The sequence below is a fragment of the Diplotaxodon limnothrissa genome, linkage group LG17, assembly GCF_057381915.1.
Source record: "Diplotaxodon limnothrissa isolate DT_005_m linkage group LG17, D_limnothrissa_male_GT1.1, whole genome shotgun sequence".
NCBI lineage: Eukaryota > Metazoa > Chordata > Actinopteri > Cichliformes > Cichlidae > Diplotaxodon > Diplotaxodon limnothrissa.
The window spans coordinates 1,213,921-1,237,788 of record NC_140612.1 but is presented as its reverse complement, the minus strand read 5'-3'; the positions used below and the strand labels follow the sequence as shown (position 1 = coordinate 1,237,788).

At 46.3% G+C, this 23,868-nt stretch overlaps 1 protein-coding gene across 1 annotated transcript; it reads right to left on the bottom strand.

The window, feature by feature from the left end:
* Positions 1 to 2,134: 2,134 nt before the first annotated feature.
* On the bottom strand, positions 2,135 to 11,355 carry adm2a (adrenomedullin 2a). The gene is made up of 3 exons (XM_085376102.1): positions 11,264 to 11,355; positions 10,767 to 11,025; positions 2,135 to 5,213 (listed from the first exon to the last, which is right to left on the bottom strand). Exons 2-3 carry the CDS (start codon positions 10,856 to 10,858, stop codon positions 4,802 to 4,804), a joined length of 504 nt encoding a protein of 167 aa, XP_085232228.1. The 5' UTR covers positions 10,859 to 11,025; positions 11,264 to 11,355; the 3' UTR covers positions 2,135 to 4,801.
* Positions 11,356 to 23,868: the final 12,513 nt, after the last annotated feature.

Below are 23,868 nucleotides of genomic sequence, written 5' to 3'. Positions count from 1 at the left end.
GCACTTCTGTGCTATTTGATTTTTACATGGTGATAAAACTTTGAAGCAAAGTGATAACAGAAGGAAATATAAACATGGAGAAGAAGTATCCATCCATCCATTTTCTTCAGCCAATCAAAGTCAGGCTCGCAGGAAGGCCAGAGGTTAGGCACTCTACAGGGCCAACACAGAGGCCGCGTCCACACCAGCGCTTTCAGTCGTTTTCACTGAGTTGTACGTCCACATTGAAGCGGCTGAAAACGCTTCATGTAGTCCTGCGCATGCGTGAAGCGCAAGAAGATTCAGCCTGCCTCATTTCTGTCTGCCGCTTATTTACTTTCCGGCTTTTGAAACGTGGCGGCAGAATGTCGAGGAAAAGCAGCGAGTTCTTTAAATGGAAACGTAGAAACTAACAATGAGCTGGAGTTGTTGCTGCGAGTAACACAAAGGTACAACGTTGCAAAAGCATTTGAAGAAAAGCTCTCTGGAGCACGTACAGACTGATATTAATCTTTAACAGGGCTGTCAAACAAAACAGCTGCTGTATAATGCCCTCTGCTATCTGTGTTTAATTGGTCACATGACTGCATCACATGACTAACGTTCGTCATCGTTTTAGAAAGGCTCCGGGTTCGCTATCCACACTGCGACGCGAAAACAGCGTCTTCAAATGTATCCGCTTGGAGAGCGTTTTGAAAACGCTGCGATTTCCTTGAGCAAAAACGCTGCGTCTCAGTGTGGACGGGAGGCCAAGACGCAGAGAAAACGATGTGTTTTCAAACGAAAGCGTATCAGTGTGGACGTAGCCAGAGACAACCATTCACACCTATGGCCAATTTACACACTGACTGCAGGTCTGTGGACTGTAAGGAAGCTGCGGTACCCAGAAAGAGCGCATGCAGGAGGACACACCTCCACGTAGAAAGGCCCGGGTCAGATGGTGGAAGAAGAAATATGTATTTCTAATTTGAACGGCCTTATAAATGCACCAGTGTTGACCCCGCTGTCCCCTCAGTTTGGGAAACTTGAGCGTTAGCACATTACCATTAAGATGAAGAGCTCACAACACATACAAATGGACTGGTTTTCTACTCTGCCAGAGCACTCAAACATCTTTATACAACATGCACCATTCACGAGTCTGTCAGAGAGCAACTCAGGGTTACTATCTTACCCAAGTATGCAGGCTGGAGCAGCCAGGAATTGAACCACCAGCCTTCCAAACAGTAGATGACCTCCTCTCCTCCTGAACTACAGCCAGTCAGCATGATAAAGGGCCACCCACCCATCCACCCATCCACCCATTCACTTTCCTTTATCCAGCTGAAGTGTGCTGGGCTGCTGAAGCCTCCCAGCAGGATGAACCCTAGATCTGATCTGATGCTACATAACCATAACATGATAACATGGTTTCTACAGTCTCCTCTGTAGACTGATAACAATATAGAGACTTTTTCTACTTTTTCCTCAAACATGATCAGGGTTACTTCCTTTCATCCATCATCCATCCATTACAGGGGACTAGAATCAGTGGCAGCATTCTCTGAGGTAGGATTACCTGCCAGAAGTCAAAGCACGACAGTTGTGTCCAATTCTGGGTGGTTTTTGACCGATCTTTGACTTTTAATGCTCACATCAAGTCTCTGGACCGCTCTCGTTTTTTCCATTTAAGAATTATTGCTAAACTCAGGACGCTGTCTCCGAGAGCAAACCAGAGATGCTTGTGCACGCTGCCTCCAATCTTTGTGTCAAAGTGCTGCTCTGAGGCTTTCATTGCCTGTTTTCTGTCCTCCACTCAGCTGGGCACCGAATGAACCAATAGCTGGTGTTCTGTTGACCAGCCTCCGCCGTTTGTGACTCATTAACTCTGTGCAGTCATACGACTTCAGGCTGCTATCAGATCATATCCTGATTTCTCAAGGACTGTCCCCCCATAATGATTGACTTCAGTTAGGGCAGATGAGTCAGAACAGCCAGTCGAGGCCATTGCAACATCCGGAGAGTGGACGACGACACAAAGTGGATATGTGCTGTGGACTTCGTTAACCTAATTGGGATTTTGGAGAGGCACTTTCACAGCCTGACGTGACCATCACGTATGTCTTCACATGTTTGAGAAGTGCACACACACAGAGATCATACTGTAACTCACTCCACAGAACACCTTTTATTTCAAAAGTCAATAAAAACAGTAACAATAAGACTTTACTACAGTTCAGACTTCTTTTCCTACCATGTTTAAGCAGCAGTGGAACAACTTTGGTGATACACAGACATAAACATACAAAGATAACTTAAATACATGACTTTTTTAAATACTTTGGTTGATTATCTAAATATTCACAGGTGCCCATGATGCTCACGGTGAAGCCACGTGGAAGGCACTGACATCTTCAAACACATTCGCAGACAGCCACATTTACACAAGTACATCAGGGCTTTTCATAAGTCTGTTACAGGGAGCAAAATTCAAGTTGTGACAAACGTTGGACAGACATGCTTTAAAGTGCTTCCTGTGATCTAAAGAAGATCGGGTGTCTCTCAGATGGAAAACAAGCAAACAAACCAGATGTGCCTGTTTGTAACAGAAACACTGTTAACCTGCCTGATTGGCTCTGGATGCTTGCTCTGTGCGGACGTATCGGCGGTCGTGGACAGTTTGCTCATACAGCCCCACATGAAGTGTGTGTGTGTGAGAGAGAGAGACATTCTGGAAAGTACAGAAATCAACCAGGTTGTTTTAGCGTTTGAAAAGCCTTTTAATGATCGGTCACGAGACACTGATTAGCTCCATTACAGCAGAGAGTTGCACCTCAACAAGCCTTTGAACAGGTTAAGACCTCTGATTATTGTGACCTGTGACCTCACAGCCCCCACAATTACAGACAGGATTAGCAAAAAAAGAGACTAAATGCAAACATGTAAAAAAGGAGAAAGACATCAGGCTATAAAAGAAGCGCACACTGTAAAGTCGATTTGTCAAGTACTATCAGGTATTTGGTGATTTTAAACTAACGTCAGTAATAACCAGATATCGCTCAGTGGCCTGTATCCTTTAAAAAGACATAAAGAGTAGCCAAACATATAGTAAAGACTTGGAATAGAGAAATTAAATATATGTTTTACAGTTTTTGTAAGGTTTAACCCAATTCTAGGACTCTTGATGAGGAAACTTCGGTTATTTTCAGTCCATCGTCTGCCCACCACTTCGGACGTGAATATAAATAGAGTGAGAGGAAATGTTAGGACTTGGGTTTTTGCTATTTCGTGTACATATTTGAAACTGGGCACTGCTACACCTAACATTTTGGTTGCTCTGGTCCCTCATTACAAAACAGCAATGTAGTCGTAAAGCCTTTGGCCATCATCTCAGGACTAATTTAAACCCATTTAGCCCATTACACATCAACATTAAGGGTGTTTTACCAACTGTAACATGCAGCTGAACTTTTCTTAAAAAGACTTCACACAGTTGGCATCGAAGACTTGGCTCATGAGCAGATTGCAGGCTTGTACAGCCTCCACTTTAATGAAACACAGAGGAAAACATTTAGGAAGAAATGCACTCATGTGCACACTCAGCAGTTTTCACAAAAGTCCTTCAGTTGGTCCATAAGACGTCCAAAGGCACGTAAAGAAGGTCAAATGTGTTTTTGGTTTCATGAGATCGATCTAGAACTGAAAGCGACTATCGAGCTACTGAGAAACATCAACAGGAACATCTTCGTCCAGACCAAGAGTCCACATCGCTCCGTTACAACTACTCGACAACACTGTAACTATGGGAACATGGGCTCATTTTTACCATTTGCCAAGCCTTTAATATCTGCACGTTTGCGTATTTCACCTTAGCGCCGCAGACAGCGGGAGACTTGGAAAGCCCCCCAGCCCCCTCCCACCCCTCACATTGTGACTGAACCTTTAGGTTTATTAAACGGCTGTCAGTCCAAAGTCCTGCCATTCTCCCTGCAGGGAGAATGGCAGCAGCGGCGTGACAGAGGACTGATCCATGACTCCAACGTTCACTGTGCTGTGATAGCCAACCAGCCAGTGCAGCTCAAAATTGAAAGCGATACTTAGGGGAGTCCGTTTGTTTGCATTCCATCCAAAGCAACAGAAGCTGACCCTCTCCTCTCTCTGTGGTAAAGTCTTGCTGAATGATGAGTTCGCAGTTCTGAGGCAACTGGAAACTTGCGACCTGCTCCAGGGGTGTCAGTGTTCAATCTGAAATTGCATGTGAGTCCAAAATTAAGACAAAGGGGGCCACAGAAAAGAGGTAAAAGGGTTCACTGAGTCGCCGACGAGTTCTCTAGGAATACATTGGTTCTGACAGGAATCCAGCTCACGCTGCAGCTTCAAATCCACATTAATGGCTTAAGTGTTTGATCAGTGAGCGGCAGGATAACCACTCCTGCGGAGGTCAGTGGGCAGATAGGACCAGGCCGCTGGATGGTGTTGAAGACAAGCCTTCATTCTTATATTAACAGGATTTAAACATCAGCCTGAGATCTCTTGGCTTCTTTTGAACGTTCCAGAGGGAGATTCAGAAAGACATCACTAACCCTCAAAGCCAAACTTCCTCATGATGGTGGGAGAAATCAGTTCAGGGGCTTGAAAGAAGATTCAATCAGTCCTGATTTAAAGTTTTAAATCCATATATTGTGCACAAAAATTAGAAGCAACAGTCATCTAAGGCGGGTATAATAAAAGTTGTGTACTACATCAAACTCTAATGCAATAACTATCAATAATACATTAAGAAACAATAAATAAATGGAGCAATAGATAGACTTGCTGTGGCTATTTGGAGGTTTTATCGAAGTCATCCAAAGCTGTGGGGGCTCCTGGGATTAATGGGAGAAGAGTCTTCTCTGCCAGTTTGGCCAATAAGCTGATAGAGCCTATGGCTGAGGTTCTGCACTTGACAGGTCCCCAGGACGCAACCCACCCGCATCAGTTTGGCATGGTGATGGTTGTGGTGACCCCCTCGTGAGTGGGCATGGCGACGAGCTCTCGGTGCCCGTCGCTCAACCTGCAAAGCCTCGGTGGACCGCACCCACGCCAAGGCCGGGGAGGCTGTCCTTGCTCCTGATGCCAGTCGCTGCTTCATGAATCCAGGCAGCCGGTTTGGGGATCGGCTCAAGGGTGAAGATGGGACCGTGCTGATAGTCTGGCTTTCTGCAGCGGGAGCGTTATCCTCTTTCTGGCCAATGAGTTTGTTGAGAACATCCAACCTGAGGAGAAAAGAGATGTCGGGTGAAAAGCTGTTCTACAGGAGTGAGAGGGATTCATACTGAAAGTGCACCAGAAACGTGAAACAACTCAAGATAGCATGAGAACATAGAGCAATACTAGCAGCTACACATAACTAAAAGTGTAAGCTAGAAGTTAATGTGTTATATTCTCAGCAGGTAGAATTGTGACGAGTTCACGAGACAGTTTTGCAGCTAGCATGCTAATTTGTGCTAACTAGAACTAGCTAAGCCGTCAGGAGTTTCTGTTTGTCCAGAAAATTCCAAAAATATCAACTGTGCCAATCACTGCCACGACTGTTAGCACGATCGAGGGCAATGCTAATTCTGCGGACATCTAATTATAGGTGCAATTTGGTAAATAAACATTTTATGCTAGCTTCTGAACACCGCACAGAGCATCCTTCAGCATCTATATCCTTCACAGGCCAAGTTAAGCTACAAACATGAAAGTTGTAAAGGATCACCCCATCCAACATGTAAAATGTAAAAAATCACACACTTTCTCAGAAACTATTGGCAAGATGGACAGCACCTCTTGTGTGATTGGTCCATCTGTACAAACAGGCTCGTGAGAATACACATGACACTAAATGATGTGTTAAGGTGTGCAGTGTGGCGGACCACTGGCTCAGACATTTTCAGCAAACAGCAGTGGCCGACTCGCCATCTGTTCTTTGTTTGACAAAAACAGTGGCTCCTTCGCTGACCTGTTAGCGCCATGTTTGCGTAGCACGGTGTGACTCAAAATCCCGAGAGAAGTAAAAAGAAACAATGACTGCTCGGTCACATTTCAGACTGTGGAATAGCTATGTTGGTCCACACACGACGCGGTGCTTGTACAAATAAAGGATGTAGGTGCCTTCGTATTTCTGTACCCGTTACCTGCTGGACTGCCCCTCTGTGTGACTATCAAAGTGATTTCTCTTTGGTTTTACAGCCTGTTGTGAAATACTGGTGTTTCTCACTGCTTGGTTTTGCTTTGGCACCAGTAAGGTTTGGGATAAGATCGCTGTTTGGTGAAGAATATCTGGCGTCACAGTGTCAGCTACATCTGTTAAAGCCACAATTTTCATTTCCCAAAGTTGCCAGGATAAATATTTTGCTGTGACACTGGGCTTAACATCATGTTGTGCCTGGATGAACTAAAAAAGGTGGAATCTTTGCCAGAGGTTTACATTTAGGATTAGAATGAATCCATCTTTCGTGTTCGCCTTTCGAAGCAAAGATGGAAAAATGTTTCACCATTTTAATTATAAAACGTGTCTTCCACATGTGAAACGCTAACTCGTGTTATCTTCTCATGAACACTCCCTGCTGAGTTCTCCAAGACTTCACAGCCTGTGGTTGGTTTGAGACTCCTCCCAGAGACGCTAAGTGCAGCTGCTGGCTCACTGTTGGCAGAGCCGGTCGCCTTTAGAGGACCTGCTATCCAACAGTGGCGATGGCTGAATAAATAGTTGCATAATGGTAGGCCGCAGACGGAGGAAAGCACTATTTCCAGGACAGGCCGCAGTCTGCCACAGTGCCACATCATCAAGTTACACCCACATGGTCTGCACGGTGAACGCTTAAAGCTTATTTGCATAGCTGCAGCGGTGGCCCCACAACAGATCTCATAAACGCATTTACACAACCCAATGACAGGATGTATAGTTTGTATATTTCCATACGGATACTTACTGTAACCCACAGCATTTTCATTGTTTCAGGCTGGTTTTCACAGCAGTGATAATGGATGTGACTGATGCGAGTCTATAGCAGCTGTAATCTGTGGTGCTCATGACTCTTTCTGTTTGTATCCTGGATCCAGGAGGTCAAAAGTTTAGCATAAGAACATCAATCTTTTCTGACTGGGGCTGAAAAATACACTCATGCAGCTGCCATGTGCAACGTTAAGGTGCTGCAGTGATGTAGGCAATAATAACTGCCTCACATCTAAGAAAAGCATCTGGTACCCCATGGCAACCCCCCCTTGCTTTTCCTGGTCAGTAATCCAGCTCTGTTTATTGTGCGCATTAATGAGGTAAAGGGGATTATGGAGCAACGCACCGCAGTGTAGGAAAAGCCTTGTGATCAATGACAGCAGTGCCTCCGATTCCCGAGCAAACCATCGGAGCACCTGGTGCACTTAGTTAATGGTCTTGAAAAATAAATATGTGCCGGGGAACAAGCGCTGCATTTTGGTTGGGCCAACATCACCTGCAGCTGGAACAATGCCTGACCTCCCTGCAGTCTAACCAGTCATACAGTGAAGGAGACCTTTGTGTTTGGCAGGAAATCAAAGACGTCCGGGCTTCTGGTTTCTGATGTGTTGCAATATCCCAAGTTTATGGCTTTCAGACACATTTGGCTGATGATTTCATAGGACCTAACAGTTAGATTAAAGGTGAAGCCAGTACCTGTAGATCAGCCGTGTTTCCTTTTCTTCTCTATTAATGACGACGAGCTGTATTAGTTGTTTTAGGAAGTCAAATCTGGGCTGAAGTCTCTGAGCAGATTTGGCCTCCCTGCAAGTCATAGTCTAATCTTAAATTCCAGCCACAGGTCTCATGGAGGGGAAACGAAACATAAACCCAACCCTGAGCCTTCCTAAGATTGGCCCGCAGTAATCCCAACACTTCAGATTTAAACCCACTACGTTTCAAACGTACACGTTTACAGATGTTTCAAAGGGAATCAGCCATCCGAGGATGAGGAGCGAAAGCTGACAGAAATCTCTGTCTCAATGAAACGAGCTGGGCACTTCCAGCTTTCTAACCCTGGGCTGTAATTTCTATTGTTCAAGCCTTTTTGGCCTCTGAATAAACTCCAGCCGGTGAATTACATGAACTGACAGATGCCAAGTTATAGTTCACAAACCACATAATTCTGATGGATGTAGACAAGACAAAAGGGTGGTTTCTCTTCCCCTCAGAAGCTGCTTTTATTTTCCAAATGCCTTTTGAGGAACTTAAACCACACACTGATCCTCTTACATGCATGTCTTCTACTCTTACATGACGTACAGTGCATTCATGTGCAGCGGCTCTCTGTGTGAGCAGAAACCTGCTCTTTAAGGATGCGAACGTTGGAATTTAGGTCTTAGACATTAATCCACAGCGGAATTCCTGCCGGCAGCCTTCTCAACTTCAGCCTGTGCTTGTGCAGATTTACCTTGATGTGCTTGTACTCTACACATACTCCACACCAGCCCTGAGCAAGTTCAGTGTTTACAACAGGCTGCAAATCAAAGTAGACGCATAAGAAGAAGCCTGGGTTGAGGCGCTAAATTTGAAATCATCCCAGAGGAATAAAGGTGGTTTAAAGAGATGCTCAGAATCGAAACATCAAATGTCTGGACCCCAAACCAAGAAACAGCAGAAAGGCTCCGGCCATGCTCTGTGAGGTGTTTTTCTCTGATAGTCATGTTGGTGCTCGGTGAAAACGCGACAATTCGGCCCTGAAATGTTCAGACAAACTTGCAGCCCAACTTATGCACACAGGCTGATCCAGACAAAGCCGGGGCCATCGAACAAAAGCCTGACCGCAAACCAGCTTCAGAGTCTTCAGTCTGCAAGCAATGAGCTGCTTCCCACTTCCAGAATCTGGACCTAAAGCCGCTTCACTCCTAAAGCCATGTTTAACTTGTCTGGCTGCAGACTATTTTCAACTACAAAAAAGATGTTATGTAAAATGATAATGAGGGGTATGTGTTGCCGTCTTATGCTTAACAAACAATTTCTCCTCGTTTGGAAAGCGCCTGCTTGGCATTGTTACATCTCTCTGTGTCCATATCAGGACACAGGGAGACAATATGGACACAAACACAGGACGTGGAAGGAATGACAGACATCTGAGCTCAAGAGTCCAACAGACAAAAACATGTGAAGTGGTGGTGTCTGCTGTTATCATGCTGTCAGCTGGTGACAGGAACCGAACAGGATGCATTAGGAGGGTGTCGCAGTCGAGGTCTACAGCACGATAGAGCCCAGACTCTTTCCTTTCACCTGCACGTCTCTGTAAGTGGTCAACAACAGCTCAGACCTCCTCCACAGTACCTGCAGTGCTCAGCTGCAGACACTCGGGAGTCCATTTATCTGAGATAGTCTAAAAGACAGAAGTCATGAGGAAATGTGACTGTTCTTGTTTTGTTATCAGCTTTTTTAAGGCAATAAAACAATGTTTAATTAACTACACGGAGCTGGAACTGCAGCCTTGAACATTTGTAATGGAGCAGAGGACTGATGGGGGAGCCGGCCAGGTGCAAACAGAGCTGCCCCCCCCCCCTCTTCTCTGGGTTTCAGCAGCAGCCGTTTGTCCAGATGACAGAGACGGCCACAGGAGCGCTTTCCCACCTGGAGGAAAGTTCCACCCTCGGATCCTCTTACACTGGGTTAGATTCAAGTGCGTTTTCACATCATGGGAAACAGCAGCTTCTTCCACGGCGCTCGCTTTAAAACTGCAGAATCAGCGCTGGCACAGAGTTACGGCTCCACACCCAACCAGAAGAGGTCGCCCTTCACTGTACCTCATCCTCAACTATGCAACCCGGCACACTTACTGCCACTGTGACGAGCTCCCTGCCTCTGACCGGGTGGACGTCTGTTTGCTGCCTCGTGTCTAATGAGATCCTGCTCTGACACCAAAAGAGTGGAAAAGTACAGGTGCCATTCATCCCCTCACAATATCCTTTACAATGACCCGTGATGGTGTCTACGACTGGGCTATTCAGAATGACAAACTGGTTTTCCCACCTTTGGAAATGACATTTTCCCTGCTTGATGTCAGGGAGACCAAAGCAAACAAAAGCCCATATGTCAGTGGTTCATCATGTGACACCGAGACATAAGGCAAGAAGAGCTGGGACTAAGGCGACGTTTGGGGCTTTAGAAACATCTGAATTGTTTATAGAAAACAAGCTGAGGCGCAGTTAACTCACTTTAGTCATGTTTCAGTGGCAGGGTTAAATGTAGGTCAAAGGTCACCTACAGCTCAGGTGTAATTTCTCATCATCTCCTTCATAACTGCAAAGATCATTTCGCCTTCTAAAAACACTGAACTCACGCAGCTCTGTGGATTTCTGTGGGCTTTGACCGAGATACACTCCGTGTGGATGTGGAGCAGCAAAGATAAAGCCACAGCCTTCAAGTGTCCACTATCTACTGTCAGGCTGACACGCGTTTACACACACCAACCCTCGTGATTCAAGTTTCGCAGTGTGCGTCAGACTCACAGAAGAGTAAATATCAGCGTGTCTTTATTGTGAACTTTAGAGCACGTTATTTATCTCTGTTAGAAAAACGTTCCCAGCGAGAATATGACGCGAATAAAAACAGTGAGAAGTGTTTGAACTAAACGACGACGGGAAAGTGACGACGTTACAGTCCATTGAAACGCGTTAACGACGCTGATGTTTCTGCCCGATGCAGTGCAGCTATGAACAGCAAGATTTCAGCGGCTCCAGCTGCCTTCTTCGCTCCTCTCAGACAGCAGAGTTGCTCTGTAGGCACTAAAGTAGCACTAATACAGCAGCAGCGTAGCGGTGTGTCCTACCTGTTCGTGCCCGGTCTCTCCTCAGCCGGCAAAGCCTGCTGGAGGGAAAGCAGGCTGATGCAATACACAGTCAGCGGGAAAAAGAACCGCATCTCCGGGCCGACTCCAACTTTACACCCTCTTTCTGGGTAGGAGGGGGCGAAGTGACGGACTGGGTGAAGGTTAAATCCCAGGAGTGGGAGGGAAAAATAAATAAATAAATAAATAAAAAGTGTGATAATGTGTCCAAGATGGGCGGATTGGAGACTGCAGATGGAACCTTTAGGGGGAAAGTAAATAATGGGTCAATCTGCTGCTAATAAAACCAACATATATTTTAAAAAGCACGACAGTGTGAACGTCTACTCATAGCACCAGTCAAACTGATGCACCAAGAACTTTACATTATGCTGAAAAAATGTCCCAAAACGGCAAAATCCATAAAGTCACCGTGAAGTCCTGCCTGCTGTTTTATATTTGTTTTTATTTTACTTAAAAGAAGCAAAGACTAGTCTCACCTTTTAGGCAATTAGAGCTCAGAGGGAGGATTTAGTTCCCACGAATCCAAACGTGTTGGTCAAGATCAAGTTCTCCGGTTCTCTGAGCTCCGGGTGATATTGTGGGTTTAAATACTGAGAAGGCGGAGTTCACTGCCTCTATTCCTGGTGGGCAATTTTCAGAAAGGTGCTGGGAGGGTATAATATGCTAAACCCGGGAAATCCAGCGTTGATATGGTGCACAAACCCATCCCACTGCTAATCCTTTATCAACGAAAATCACAAGAAGCGCTCGCTTGTATTTGAGCCCCAGTTCTCATGTCCTTGTATAAAAGATGCTGCTGGATGTGACGAAGAACAGAGCCCTCAGCTTTAAAGGTCCTAGAAGCTGAACACCAGACACCTTTATGTTAAACATCTGCTATCAGTACTTCAAAGATAAAAGTGTCACCGTGAACTTAACGCACAGCTGTGAGCTAACAAGTAACCAGCACTAACACATCACCCACAACTCCATCTATCATAATCCACCACGTGCACGCGCAGGAAAATGCCTCACGTTTGCATGAATTTCTCAAGCAGTCAAACCCTCCTCTTCACCTTATCACCGCCTCAGCCCGCGTGTGTGAAGCAGATAGAAGGAGATGCGGGAATCTTCAGACTCTCCGCTTCGCTGGTGAGTCAGGCTATCGAAGCGGCACTAACACGTTTTCCACACGTGAATATTTCCTTCACACACTTTATTGCTGCTGGTGTCTGTTCCTGGTAGGAAGCACGCGTGGTTTTATTTGGGTTATTCGGCAGATGCTGTAATTTTCGGTTGTATTTTGTAATCTCTTCCAGTTCTATGTCACAAGTCTGAACATGCATCCTACAACTCTGCAGAATGACTCAGATGAATCCTGTGGAGATTATTCCACCTCATGAGGCAGGACTGCTGTGCGTGTCCAAGTCCCCTCCTACTATTCTTTGTCGGCCTGATGCTAATTCATACACCTGATGCTGCCTCAGAGGCAGTGGCGCAACTTTCGTTTCCAAGAAGGCGCGATGAGAGCATCCACGTAAAGACAGAGACAGGGCAGAAAAAGCAGAGACTCCGCGAGGAATTCGGAGATGTAATGTTTGTTGTTTCGCCCTTTTGCTGATGTCAGAATCCTCTCAGGCTCATAACCTCTGCATCTAAATAAACACGGACACAGAAGAACACAATAAGCACTTGGACAGAAAGAGTGCGCATAGCTGCTTTTTGCAAATGCTTCCAGCTCAGCGTGTAGAATCTTCTCTCTGGATGCAAAATGTTTCATTCTGAAGACACAAGCTGGACATCATGACATGTTTGTGGAAAACATGAAATACTGCGAAACAAATCCTGAAAAATGTGTGCTAAAGACTCCTGCCCGAATCATCCCTGTACTTGTGGTTAGCACGCCGTCATTGCTTTTGTTTCTACTGTCTGTTCTTATTTTTAATGCTTTTTCAGTCATGAGAATAAAGTTGGTTTTCATTTCTTGGGGTTTTAAAAAGAGAAGCTTTAAATATGTCATGTCCAGTTTCATAGTAAGTAGATAAATCTTGAAAAGACTCGAAATGTCAAGAGAACAACAGCACGTTGTGCCACAAGGCTTTCAGTGTCAAAGATCACACAGGAAAATCAGATGACTCCAGCTGACTCTATGACTCTCCTGCACTGTAATCATAAGCCACGAGTTTCCATCTATTTTCTAACCGCTTACTTTATCCAGTTATGTGTCACCGAGGGGCTGCGGCCTATCCAAGCTACACCCTGGACAGGTCCATCAGGGGGCTGACACACAGAGGAGGCCAAGCACACAGGCACACACATCTACTGCCAACTTAGAAACACGCGTTAAACTAACAAACAGGGATGTGCACTTAGGGAGAAGACGGGAACCTGATCAAACATATGCAGGAACAAGGAGCACACAGCTCAGATGCCCAGATTAGAGGATTAAAGGAGCCAGTGTCTCCCATACTGACCTCTCCTCATTGCCTCTCTGCTCAAGTCAGTTCAATTTTAATTATATAGAACCCAACATTCACCTCAGGGCGCTTTATATTGTAAAGTAGACCCTAAAACAACACATACAGAGAAAACTCGACAATCATATGACCCCCTATGAGCAAGCAGTTTGGCAACAGTAGGAAGGAAAAACTCCCCCAAGGTCTTAAATAATCAGGCCCCATCTTATCTTAATGACCTTGTAGTACCATATCACCCTATTAGAGCACTTCGCTCTCGCTCTGCAGGCCTACTTGTTGTTCCTAGAGTATTTAAAAGTAGAATGGGAGGCAGAGCCTTCAGTTTTCAGGCCCCTCTTCTGTGGAACCAGCTTCCAGTTTGGATTCAGGAGACAGACACTATCTCTACTTTCAAGATTAGGCTTCAAACTTTCCTTTTTGCTAAAGCATATAGTTAGGGCTGGACCAGGTGACCCTGAATCCTCCCTTAGTTACATCACAGTTTGCCTAGACTGCTGGGGAGTGCTTCTTCTTCATCCAGTTTTCTCACTCTCTGTGTTTATTCATCAGGTATTATTATTCCCTGGCTCTCTTCCACAGCCTGTTTTGTCCTGCCCCCGTAATGAATTGGTCGTGTTTCTGCAGTACATCCCACAGATGCTCAATTTCATTAACATTTAGGGACTTGTGAGGCCAAGTGAAGACACTGAAATCTTTGTCTCGATTGTGAAACCATTTCTGATTTCCTTGCGGTGAGGTAGAGCATATCCTCACGTTGGAAGAGGCTACTGCCATAAAGGTGTTTAGGAAGATGGTACATTTCAAAGTGTGATCACAGCAGAACATTGTCCAGAGCCCCACGCTGCCTGCATACGTTTGTGAATGTCACATATCGCCCTGATAGAAAGATGTGATTGACTGGAGTCCATCAGCTTCTTTACTGGTCCAGCTGTGTGTGCTTCTTGAGGTTTTCCAGTAATCTGGGCTACAGTAACTCTTTTGTTGGATCGGAGCACATGGAGCATCTTTTGGTCCTCTTGTGCCTCACTGAGCCCGGGGCAGCTGTGGCACGGGGCATGTAAGAAGCTGATCACATCCTTTACTCACTTCCAGTACATCACCTTCAAGAACTGAGTGTTCAACTGACACTTAACATATTCCACCCTTAACAAAAGCTGCTGTAAGGAGACCGTCAGCAATAAAGAGTGTTTGAGAGGAGTACTGGTTGGCACCACTGGTCTCAACAGGCAAACTCAAAAGGAGAACATTGGAGACATGGTTGGAAGCATGACTTGGATGTTTCTGCTGGGTTTGGGCTATAATGTGCTGTGTGATCCCCGCCTGAAGTGCACTGTGAGGCTTATGTAGAGTGATATTCACTAAGACAGGTTCATTAGAGGTAGCTGCCAGCTTCGCACCCTCAGCAGTATCCCCTTACAGCTCAGCCCTGCTGTGATCGTGTTATAACACCATCAGAGCCGAAGCCTTGGAACGAGCTACAGCTGACTCCTTCATCCATCTGTGAGAAGATGTGTCTGCTCAGGTTATGGTTTAAACATTTCACTGTACCATCTTGCAGTCAGGTGAGGGACGTTCTGACCTTTCACCTCCTGTAATCAGAGCTGAGGTTAAGTCATCCCTATTAAATAGTGCATGTTGAATCTGCTCTAACCTTCACCCACAGTCTGCACCAACAGCAACTGCTTTGTGATGACACAGTGGTCCCTGAAATTCCCCCATGTAGGCAGATAGCAGTAACTCATTTATCAGTCAGACTGGCTGAGAAAACAAGCCACTGTTTACTGGCTCTGACACGCTTATGTAAGAGTTTTCTGGTGTGTGACAGCAGCCTGCGAATCGGCCCCACTGGACTCTGAACACAGGCTTCCCACTTGGTTTGATCTCCCGGGCAGGAGCTGTCTTCACTTTTGTTTTAAGCTGCAATTAGCAAATATGAGAAGATGCACTGTGTCGCTGCCCAGAATGGCACAGGGCAGCTTTAAAGGAGCTGCTGTCTTTGAAACTCATCCAAACATGTGCTCAACTGATCAAAGATCTCGATGTCCGCTGATAATATGAAGCTTTGAACAGTTGCATAAACAGTAAAACTAATAAGTGTCACTACACTGGGCTCAAACAGTGGTCCTTAAAAAGCAACATTTCAAATGCACTGGAGCTCCAGAGCTGTAAGCATAGAGCCGTAGCTTTGTCTTTCCACGGAGATGATCACATGAGCTGTGGGATTGAGACAGCTAACCACAGTGCTGATAAATGGACGTGGTTACCATATCTGAGCAGCCTCATCACAGCCACAGAGGATTTTATGGATCCTCGTAGAAGTCGCTTTTCAGCTGTTTCACTTAAGTGTCGTGTTATTAAGGACTTCATTGCATTCATGAGTTCAAGTTAGCACTGCAGAGGTGAATGGGAGTGGCTCAGTGTTCAGGTTTAAAAGGAAACACTGTAGCTTGTCTTTATGCTTTTATTCTTCTTAATAAATCGAGTCGCACTGATTCATGCACAAAAATAAGCCTGACAAAGCACTGGACCCTGCAATGTTCCAACAAACGTTACTGAAACAGGAGGAAGTCGTGAGTGTGTGGCTGTGGATTCATCTACTTTTTTTGCTTGCTAGCATCACTCTAAACTGCAGCGTACGCACACATTACCAAAGAAAACCTGCTTTTGATGACGGTCACCTAACAGCACTCACCGTGTCAGGCTCTGCTCAAAAACAGGACAAATCCAGTCGTGCTGGATCTCTGTACTGACATGGACGTAGAATGAGTCCACATCATTCCCAGCTCTGCCCATCATGGAGCACACAGACAGTCTGAGGTGCAACACGGAGACATCAGATGACCTTTATGTTTCAGTATTAATTCCTTCATCCTCCAGGAGCTGCCTGCATGCTCTCACCATGAAGCCAGGAGGAACCCAGCACGAGTGTCCTCTACCTGCAGGAGCATGGCTGTTTCAGGGGTTGCCTCATTGTTCCCCCTGTTCTTTATTTCATTAACTGATACCTAACCGATCACATCAACATCCCACAAGTTTAACTGACCGTTGCTACAAACGTGTTCCTTGAATTCCTTTGAACAGTTCACTTCACACTGATCAGTCACAGCTTTTACTCAACGACTCTGGTTGGGTGATTTTGGTGTGAATGTCTTTTGCCTCTTTTGTGTGTAAGCACCACTTGTGACTTAAATGTGGAGAAGCATAAACCCAAACAGACACACGCAGTTCTGTAAGCGTGTTTGTTTAAATGCTGAGCGCACCTTTCGGATGCACTGGTCCATAAACAGACCCTCGATGCTGCAGTGTCCCGGCTCTGGAGTGCGACGGCCTGTGATGCAAAACAAATTCATCGCCTGAGCAGACGGAGGCGAAGTCACTGAGCTGAAGGCCTGGGTACACAAACACACACCACCTGCAGCTCACTGTGCGGCCTCTCTGAGCGTGCGTGTTTCTGCTTCCTCGCGGCGCGTGATACAAAAACAGGGTTCCAGCCGAGCAGCGTGGGGTCATCCCCTGCAGTGAAACAGTCCACACCGTGTGGATTCTCCCTCCTACAGCCTTTAAACTAACAGGTGAAGCTGCCGTGTCACATATTATTCTTTGTTTTACAGTGTTTCTAGCTTTTCTCACTGAGCCAACACCAGCCACCCTGTGGTAGTCTAATGATTGCTGCCCCCTAGTGAAGCTCATGTTACATCAGCACAAGGCCCAGTGCAGCCTCTCCAGCTGTCCCTGAATACACTTTGGTGCTTCCCATGAGGACCAGCCTGACTTAACCCCTCCAAAATATGAACAAACATCGTTTACCAGCGTATCCAGACTCAGAAATAACCTTCAGATCAGGGTGTTGTCCTGGGTTTCAAGCAGAAGCTCTGTGAAGAATCGAAACGCAAACAGTTTCCCATGTTGTGAGGTTAGCGTCCTCTTGGCTTGCTCAGTATTTGCATTGTTTGTTTTGAGATTGTGTACAAGCGAGTTTGTCCGAGCGGCCCGTTGTCTCTGTCCGAGCCTCTCGGTGCAGTTTGTTTGACATGGCTGCTCACCAGTGTGCACTGCTGCGTGGAGGGAGGGGGCTTACAGGACAGTGCAGTGGACAAATAAGCGATTGGATTTCATTGTGGGAAACATGATGGAGCTGACAAACTCCCACAGAGTCTAATAATGAAAGTCAGGTCCAAAACAGCATCTCTCAACAAACAGGAGTCAGACTGAGACTCTCCCTCTGATACCCGTAAACTTCAGGCTTGGGGAGGATCGTTCCCCGGCACATTTGCATCCATCTGTGATGGAAATGTCTCTCATGCATTCTTTAAAACCATTATTTGGAACGTTTTTCTTTTAATCTAACTCTAGTGCACGTAACAGTGTCCTGGTATGTCAGTGGCATTCAGTCTTAAATGTTTATTACCTTCAAAGTGTAGAATTCCAGGTCCAAGGTAAAGTTTCCAGTAACGGACCTTATATCCTACAAAACACCTTCCCAGGGCTTCAGGAAGCTTCCTTCTCTCAGCATGATTAACTTTAACAGACCGAACCTCCTTCAACATTATATGAGAAGCACTAGTTTAGATTAGAATTACTCTCTCATGACAAATATCGACTCACAAAAGTTGGGACGGGAACAACAAATGTGTGAAACAGTAGGTGGTACTGAAAGTGAACAGCTGAGGGGATATTTTGTATCTAATGAAACATTATTGGGTAAAAAAGACCATCGACAGGAATCAAAGTTTCACCAGTGCCCAAAACAGCACGTCTGTAATTACGGAGCGATCTCAGAATGTGGAGAAACATCGGGCACAAAACCGAAGTCCGTACTGGATGTCAGCGATCTTTGGCTCCTCAGGAGCTGCTGCCTTAAAACAGCCATGATTCTCTCATAGAGATTACTGCACTGGCTCAGAAATCACTGTCGCAAATGTAGGTTAAAATTCTATTATGGAAAGAAGTGGACATGATCCAGAAACACGCCGTGGAAAACATCCTCTGAACTAAAGAAGAGAGGCACCAGCAGGTCTGCGTGGCAGCTTTAAGGCACCCTCAGGTTTTGGAGATAAAGGTTTTATTTGTAGAGCATCTTTCAGGACAAACATCACAAAGTGCTGCAAAACAAAAAGTTAAGTCTGACCAGCTGAGTTTTAGCTGTTTTTTCAGAGAGACCACCGAGTCCACAGATCCCAACAGAGCTCGACAGTCTAGAAAAGCTCTGTCTGCTTTACCTTTCAGCCTCATGGGATGCACAGCCAGCAGGCACTGATCACATGACCTCAGGGAGCTGATCAAAGGTGCTGCCTGTCCACGAAGAGCTCTGAAAGTTACTCGAATCTTTAATGAAAAATGGAATCGGTGGTGAGTCAGTGCCGCTGGGTCACTGGTGTGACGTGAGAGTACGTAGAAGCAGGTGTGATGACCTAAACCCACGAACAACAGAGATTACACATGATCACGCAAAGCGAAAGCAGGGTCAAAGGTTACCCCAAGGTTATCGAAAGGAGACCGAGAGTTTACATCACCTCTGCCCCAAATCTGTAGCAAACAAAGAGTTTAGTTCTTCAGTAAGTCGGAGAAACTTGTCAGCCGTGCGACTTCTGAGTGTAAGGACCTGATCTGCTCGTGTGTTCATCGTATGTTCAGATGTCAGCTTTGTCAGGGAGGACGCGCTCATTTCAGCAAGACCATGTTAAGTGTCTTCATTTCATCAAATTGAGATTGCCAAACAATCGCAGCGCGGGCCCTTCAGCATGCATAATGTGAAGAACAACAAGCAAAGATGCAGCCTATCAAATACGAGTGGGAGTGTGTGCATTAGGTGCTGCAAAGTAGACTCTGCTAACCTCATGCTGCATGCACTTGTACCCAAAACAAGCACAGCTTCAGGTTGGCCTCCTCTTTTCCTCTGTGCATGCACATCATATAGAAAAACTGCTTCCTCAGTGTGAGGTTGCAACACCACAGTGACCTTTCATCCTAACAGCTCCGTCTAAAAACAGTGTGAAAACCTGCTTTGGTCACTTAATTGTGCATCTCGTTTAAAATATGTAAGACGTAGATCTGCGTTATCTTCATGCTGTTTCACCTCCTTCACACTCCGTGTGCAGCTGTGTCATGCAGTCCATATTCAGGTCAGTGCTGCTCTATCTGACATTAGTTTGTGGTCATCTGCACAGCTGGGCTTTGCCCTGAATCTAACCCTGAGATGAGGAAACGGAGCCTGTTGCCAGGGTGACAGAGTCCATGACTCTAACGTCCTCACCGTCAGGTTCAACAAACTCTCAGTTTCTCCTGCAGCACCTGGAGCAGCTGTGTGATGTTCACTATATCCACGCTCCCTCCTCGTGCACACGTCCACAGTATCTCATGCTCGTCTCCAAACTGCTCCAGCTTCTCCTCCTGGTCACTGCACATCCCAGCTCAGCCTCCTGTTACATCATTGCACATCTGGCTACCCTTTTATAAACCTTCCCTTTCACTCTTGCTGCTATCCTTCTGTCACAAATCACTCCTGACATATCTCCACCCACTCCACCCTGCCTGCACTCTCTTCTTCACTTTTCTTGTGGATGGTTGACCCCAGGAAGTTAACCTCCTGTCTCCACCCCCTCTCCAGCTCTCTTCCACCTGCTGCATACTGTCACTACAGAGCATTAGGTTGTTTGTGAGCCTCCTCCACCTCATCAGTCAGCCTGTCAGTCACCACAGCAACAAAAAAGGCCCAACCCCTGATGTAAGCCCATCCCCATCTTGGAGCCACTTGTCACTCCCCCACACCTCACCACATCTTGTCCTGCACGCTGTGTCATACGTGTCCTCCACCACGCTCACATGCTTCTCTGCCACTCTGACTTCCTCCTGCAGCATCACAGTTCCTCTCTTGGCAGCCTATTGTCTGCTTTCTCTAGATCCACAAAGACACAGTGAAACTCATTGTGGCCTTCTCTCTCTGTACTGCTTTCACTCAGCATGAAGCCAAACTGTGGCTCGCTGACGATCCCCTCTCCTCTAACTCCTCTAACCTTTTCCCCATATCGTTACGTTATGGCTCAGATCTATCCTCTGTAGTTACAGCAGCTCTGCACATCACACTTGTTCTTGCAGACTGGCAGCAGTACACTTCTTCTCCATTCCTCTCACTATTAAACAATCTGGTTAAAGTCCCCTGCCCACCTTTCTTTTGATGGACATAAGCACTGGTCAGATTTAGGTCTTCACACTACTAAGCACCTCTACATCGACAGATGTTTAGCTTCATTTGCTCAGCTGCAGTCTGAATTCCTGCTCTGCTCATTTATTTACAAATCAGGAATTCTGTTAAAGTCTTTCTCCCATCTGGATCAGCCCCCTGCTCACAGTGACTTTTATTATCAACGCCTAATCAGCCAGTTTACTACACGTTGTACACTTACAGCACCACAGCAGAGATGCTTGGTTAAGGACATGGAAGCAGAGACGCTTGATGGGCCAATGAAATGCCAGATTACAACTTACACAGTTCAAAGTCCTCCATCGTTTGCATTTCTGTAAAACGAAGCTTGGCAGCATTTGTCCGTCTATCTCCTCATTGTGTGATGAATGCAAAGCACTGGAAGGAACCCTTGGCCACCTTTTCTGGTCCTGTGCTACACTCAGGAGTTCCTGGGAGGAGATATTTACTGTCTATATCCTGATTTATGACTTTAGAGTAAAGCCAGGTGGTACAGCTGCAGTGCTAGGCTGCTCCCCGACGTCCCCTTCAGAAAGCCTTAATGTTTGGTGTGATTGTAGCTAAAAGACTGACTCTTAGAGCCTGGAATCACCATCTCCTCCCATGTTTAGTGTTTGGCATGTTTGCATATTGAGAGCTTCGTCGTCACTTTAAATTTTCTGAAATCTGCGGCCCTTTTCTCAATCATATTAACATCATTTGACTGCACTTGTTTATGTGAAACCACACCTCTGCTGGACTCTGACTCCTTGCTGGACTTGTTCCCCACATCTTCTGGACTCGGTGAACTCTCTAGCTTCACACAGAAGATCATCTTCTTCAGACTCCAGCATTGCTCCTGTACTTTTGATGTGGTCTGACTAAGCTGTGTGGGCTCTGTCTGTGCTTGGATGTTGTTTTCGAACTTCTTTCCTTTGTCTTGTGGGATTTTATGTAGTTTTAAATATAAAACCTCATAAACAAACATTTATAAAACTGCCCTTTCTTCTAGACATCTCCATGCCTCCACAGGTGCGTCATCTGTCCACCTGCCCATCGTCTTCATAGCTGCGCTCGTCCTTCATCCTTACTAAGCCTCTAAACCTTCTTATTCACTAACCTTCCTCGCTCTCTCGTTGTCTTCAGTCATCAGATCCTGATGAATGTTACCTGTAGGAGACGGGATCGGTCAGGGCCAGGTTGATTAGAACTGATGGGTTTATGATGGCACACATGCAGTGGCTGTGTGTGAACGCTGAAATGCTGCAAACAGGAGTAAAAACTTACCTGTGATGACCACTAGCTTAAAGTGGCTAATGCTAGCTAATGTGATAGCATGTTAGCACAACATGACCACTGAATAAGTGATCCTACTTGTCACATAGAAAGCTAACGACTCCATGTACTGATGTGCTGTTATTCTGTAATCACCTTGTGAAGCCACTGCGGGGATTGTACAGCAGAAATGACGCATTAGGCAAACTTGATTTAATGTTCACTGCAAAGGCCACTCAGACTGTTTTATATGGAGTTATCTAACAGTTTTATGGGGAACAGTAAGCTATGATTCAGCCTGATGACCATGAGTTGTAGTTTCTGTGTTATCAGGATGCTGGGGCCCATCTAGGGTTGCCAACCGTCCCTTAAAATACGGAATCGTCCCGTATTTAGAAACAAAAGTACTCGTCCCGTATTGAGCTAATAAGGGACGCACTTTGTCCCGTAATACAGGGAGAATCACAAAAAGTCTATAAATGTTAATGGATTTAACGCTTTGTTTGAAAACATAATTCCCAGCCCATCTCCTGCTCTGTGACCAATGAGCTGACAGCACACTTAGCACGAGTATAACAATTCAGATTACCGCTTATCTCATTGGTCGAGGAAAGGTCGCGTGTGGAGAAGATACCGGAAGACAGCAGATGACCAGCATGGCCAACAGGAGACAAACACCGACACTGCGGCACAAGTCTGGGGCGACAGTACACCTTTGACCAACAGTGCTTGTTCCCCTCCTAGAAAAAAAAAGGCTGCAAAAATACAGGGAGGAATGGGAAAATGAAAACACCTGGCTGGGAAAAGTGCGCGATAACACATATAAAGCGCACTGCACTGTGGTAAATGGTAAATGGCCTGCATTTGTATAGCGCTTTTCTAGTCATTAAGGACCCCAAAGCGCTTCACACTACATTCACACACTGCCGATAGCAGCTACATTGTAGCCACAGCTGCCCTGGCGCACTGACAGAGTGCGTGCCGGCGCACTTTTTCCATTTGCCATGGTGGACTGACTGACGTTAAGCAGCATGCTTCTACTGGTGGGCACATGATGAATATGAGGAACCCTTGACCAATTTGTTGTCCACCAGGCCACGGCAGAAGCAGATATGGTATGTAAACCATATCTTTTCTTGGCCACAACACCAAGAAAAGCACAGTGGGGGGGACTGTGGAGAAGGCAAACGAACTCAACAACTTCTTCAACAGGTTTGACCAGCCCACAACCCCCCCACCCTCACCCTCACCTTCACTACAGAGTCCTCTCCCCACTCTCCTGCCTCCCTCGCTTCCCCCCCTTCCTGACACCATGACACCCCCCTCCTCCAATCCCTCTCTCAGCAGCAAGACATCTCCCCCCCTCCCCTCCTCCCAAACATCTCCCAGTGTCACAGTGGATCAGGTCAGGAGGCAACTGAGGAAGCTTCGCCCCAGAAAGGCAGCAGGCCCAGACAAGGTGTGTCCTAGGATGCTAAAGGCGTGTGCTGCTGAACTTGGGGAGCCGCTACAACGAGTCTTCAACCTCAGTCTGCGACTGGGGAGAGTGCCCGCCCTATGGAAGACATCCTGCATCGTCCCGGTCCCCAAAAGGAACCGGCCCAATGAGCTGAATGACTTCTGACCGGTGGCACTGACGTCACATCTTATGAAGACTCTAGAGCGGCTCTTCCTCAACCTCCTCCGACCACAGGTACAACATGCCCAGGACCCACTACAGTTTGCATACAAGGCGGGTGTCGGAGTGGAGGATGCCATCCTGTACCTCCTACACAGAGCCCACTCACACCTGGATGGGGGAAAAGGCATGGTCAGGATCCTGTTTCTTGACTTTTCCAGTGCCTTTAATACCATCCGGCCCTGTATGCTTCAGGAAAAACTGAACAGGATGGAGGTGGACCCCTGCCTGGTGGCTTGGATCTCCGACTACCTCACCGACAGACCACAGTACGTCAGGCTGAAGGACATCACGTCTGACACAGTGGTCAGCAGCACAGGAGCACCACAGGGAACTGTGCTGTCCCCTCTTCTCTTCACCCTGTACACCTCTGACTTCTGCTACAACTCTGAATTATGCCACATTCAGAAGTTTGCAGATGACACGGCCATCATGGGGTGTATCTGGGATGATCAGGAAGAGGAGTACAGAAGTCTGGTGAGGAACTTTGTC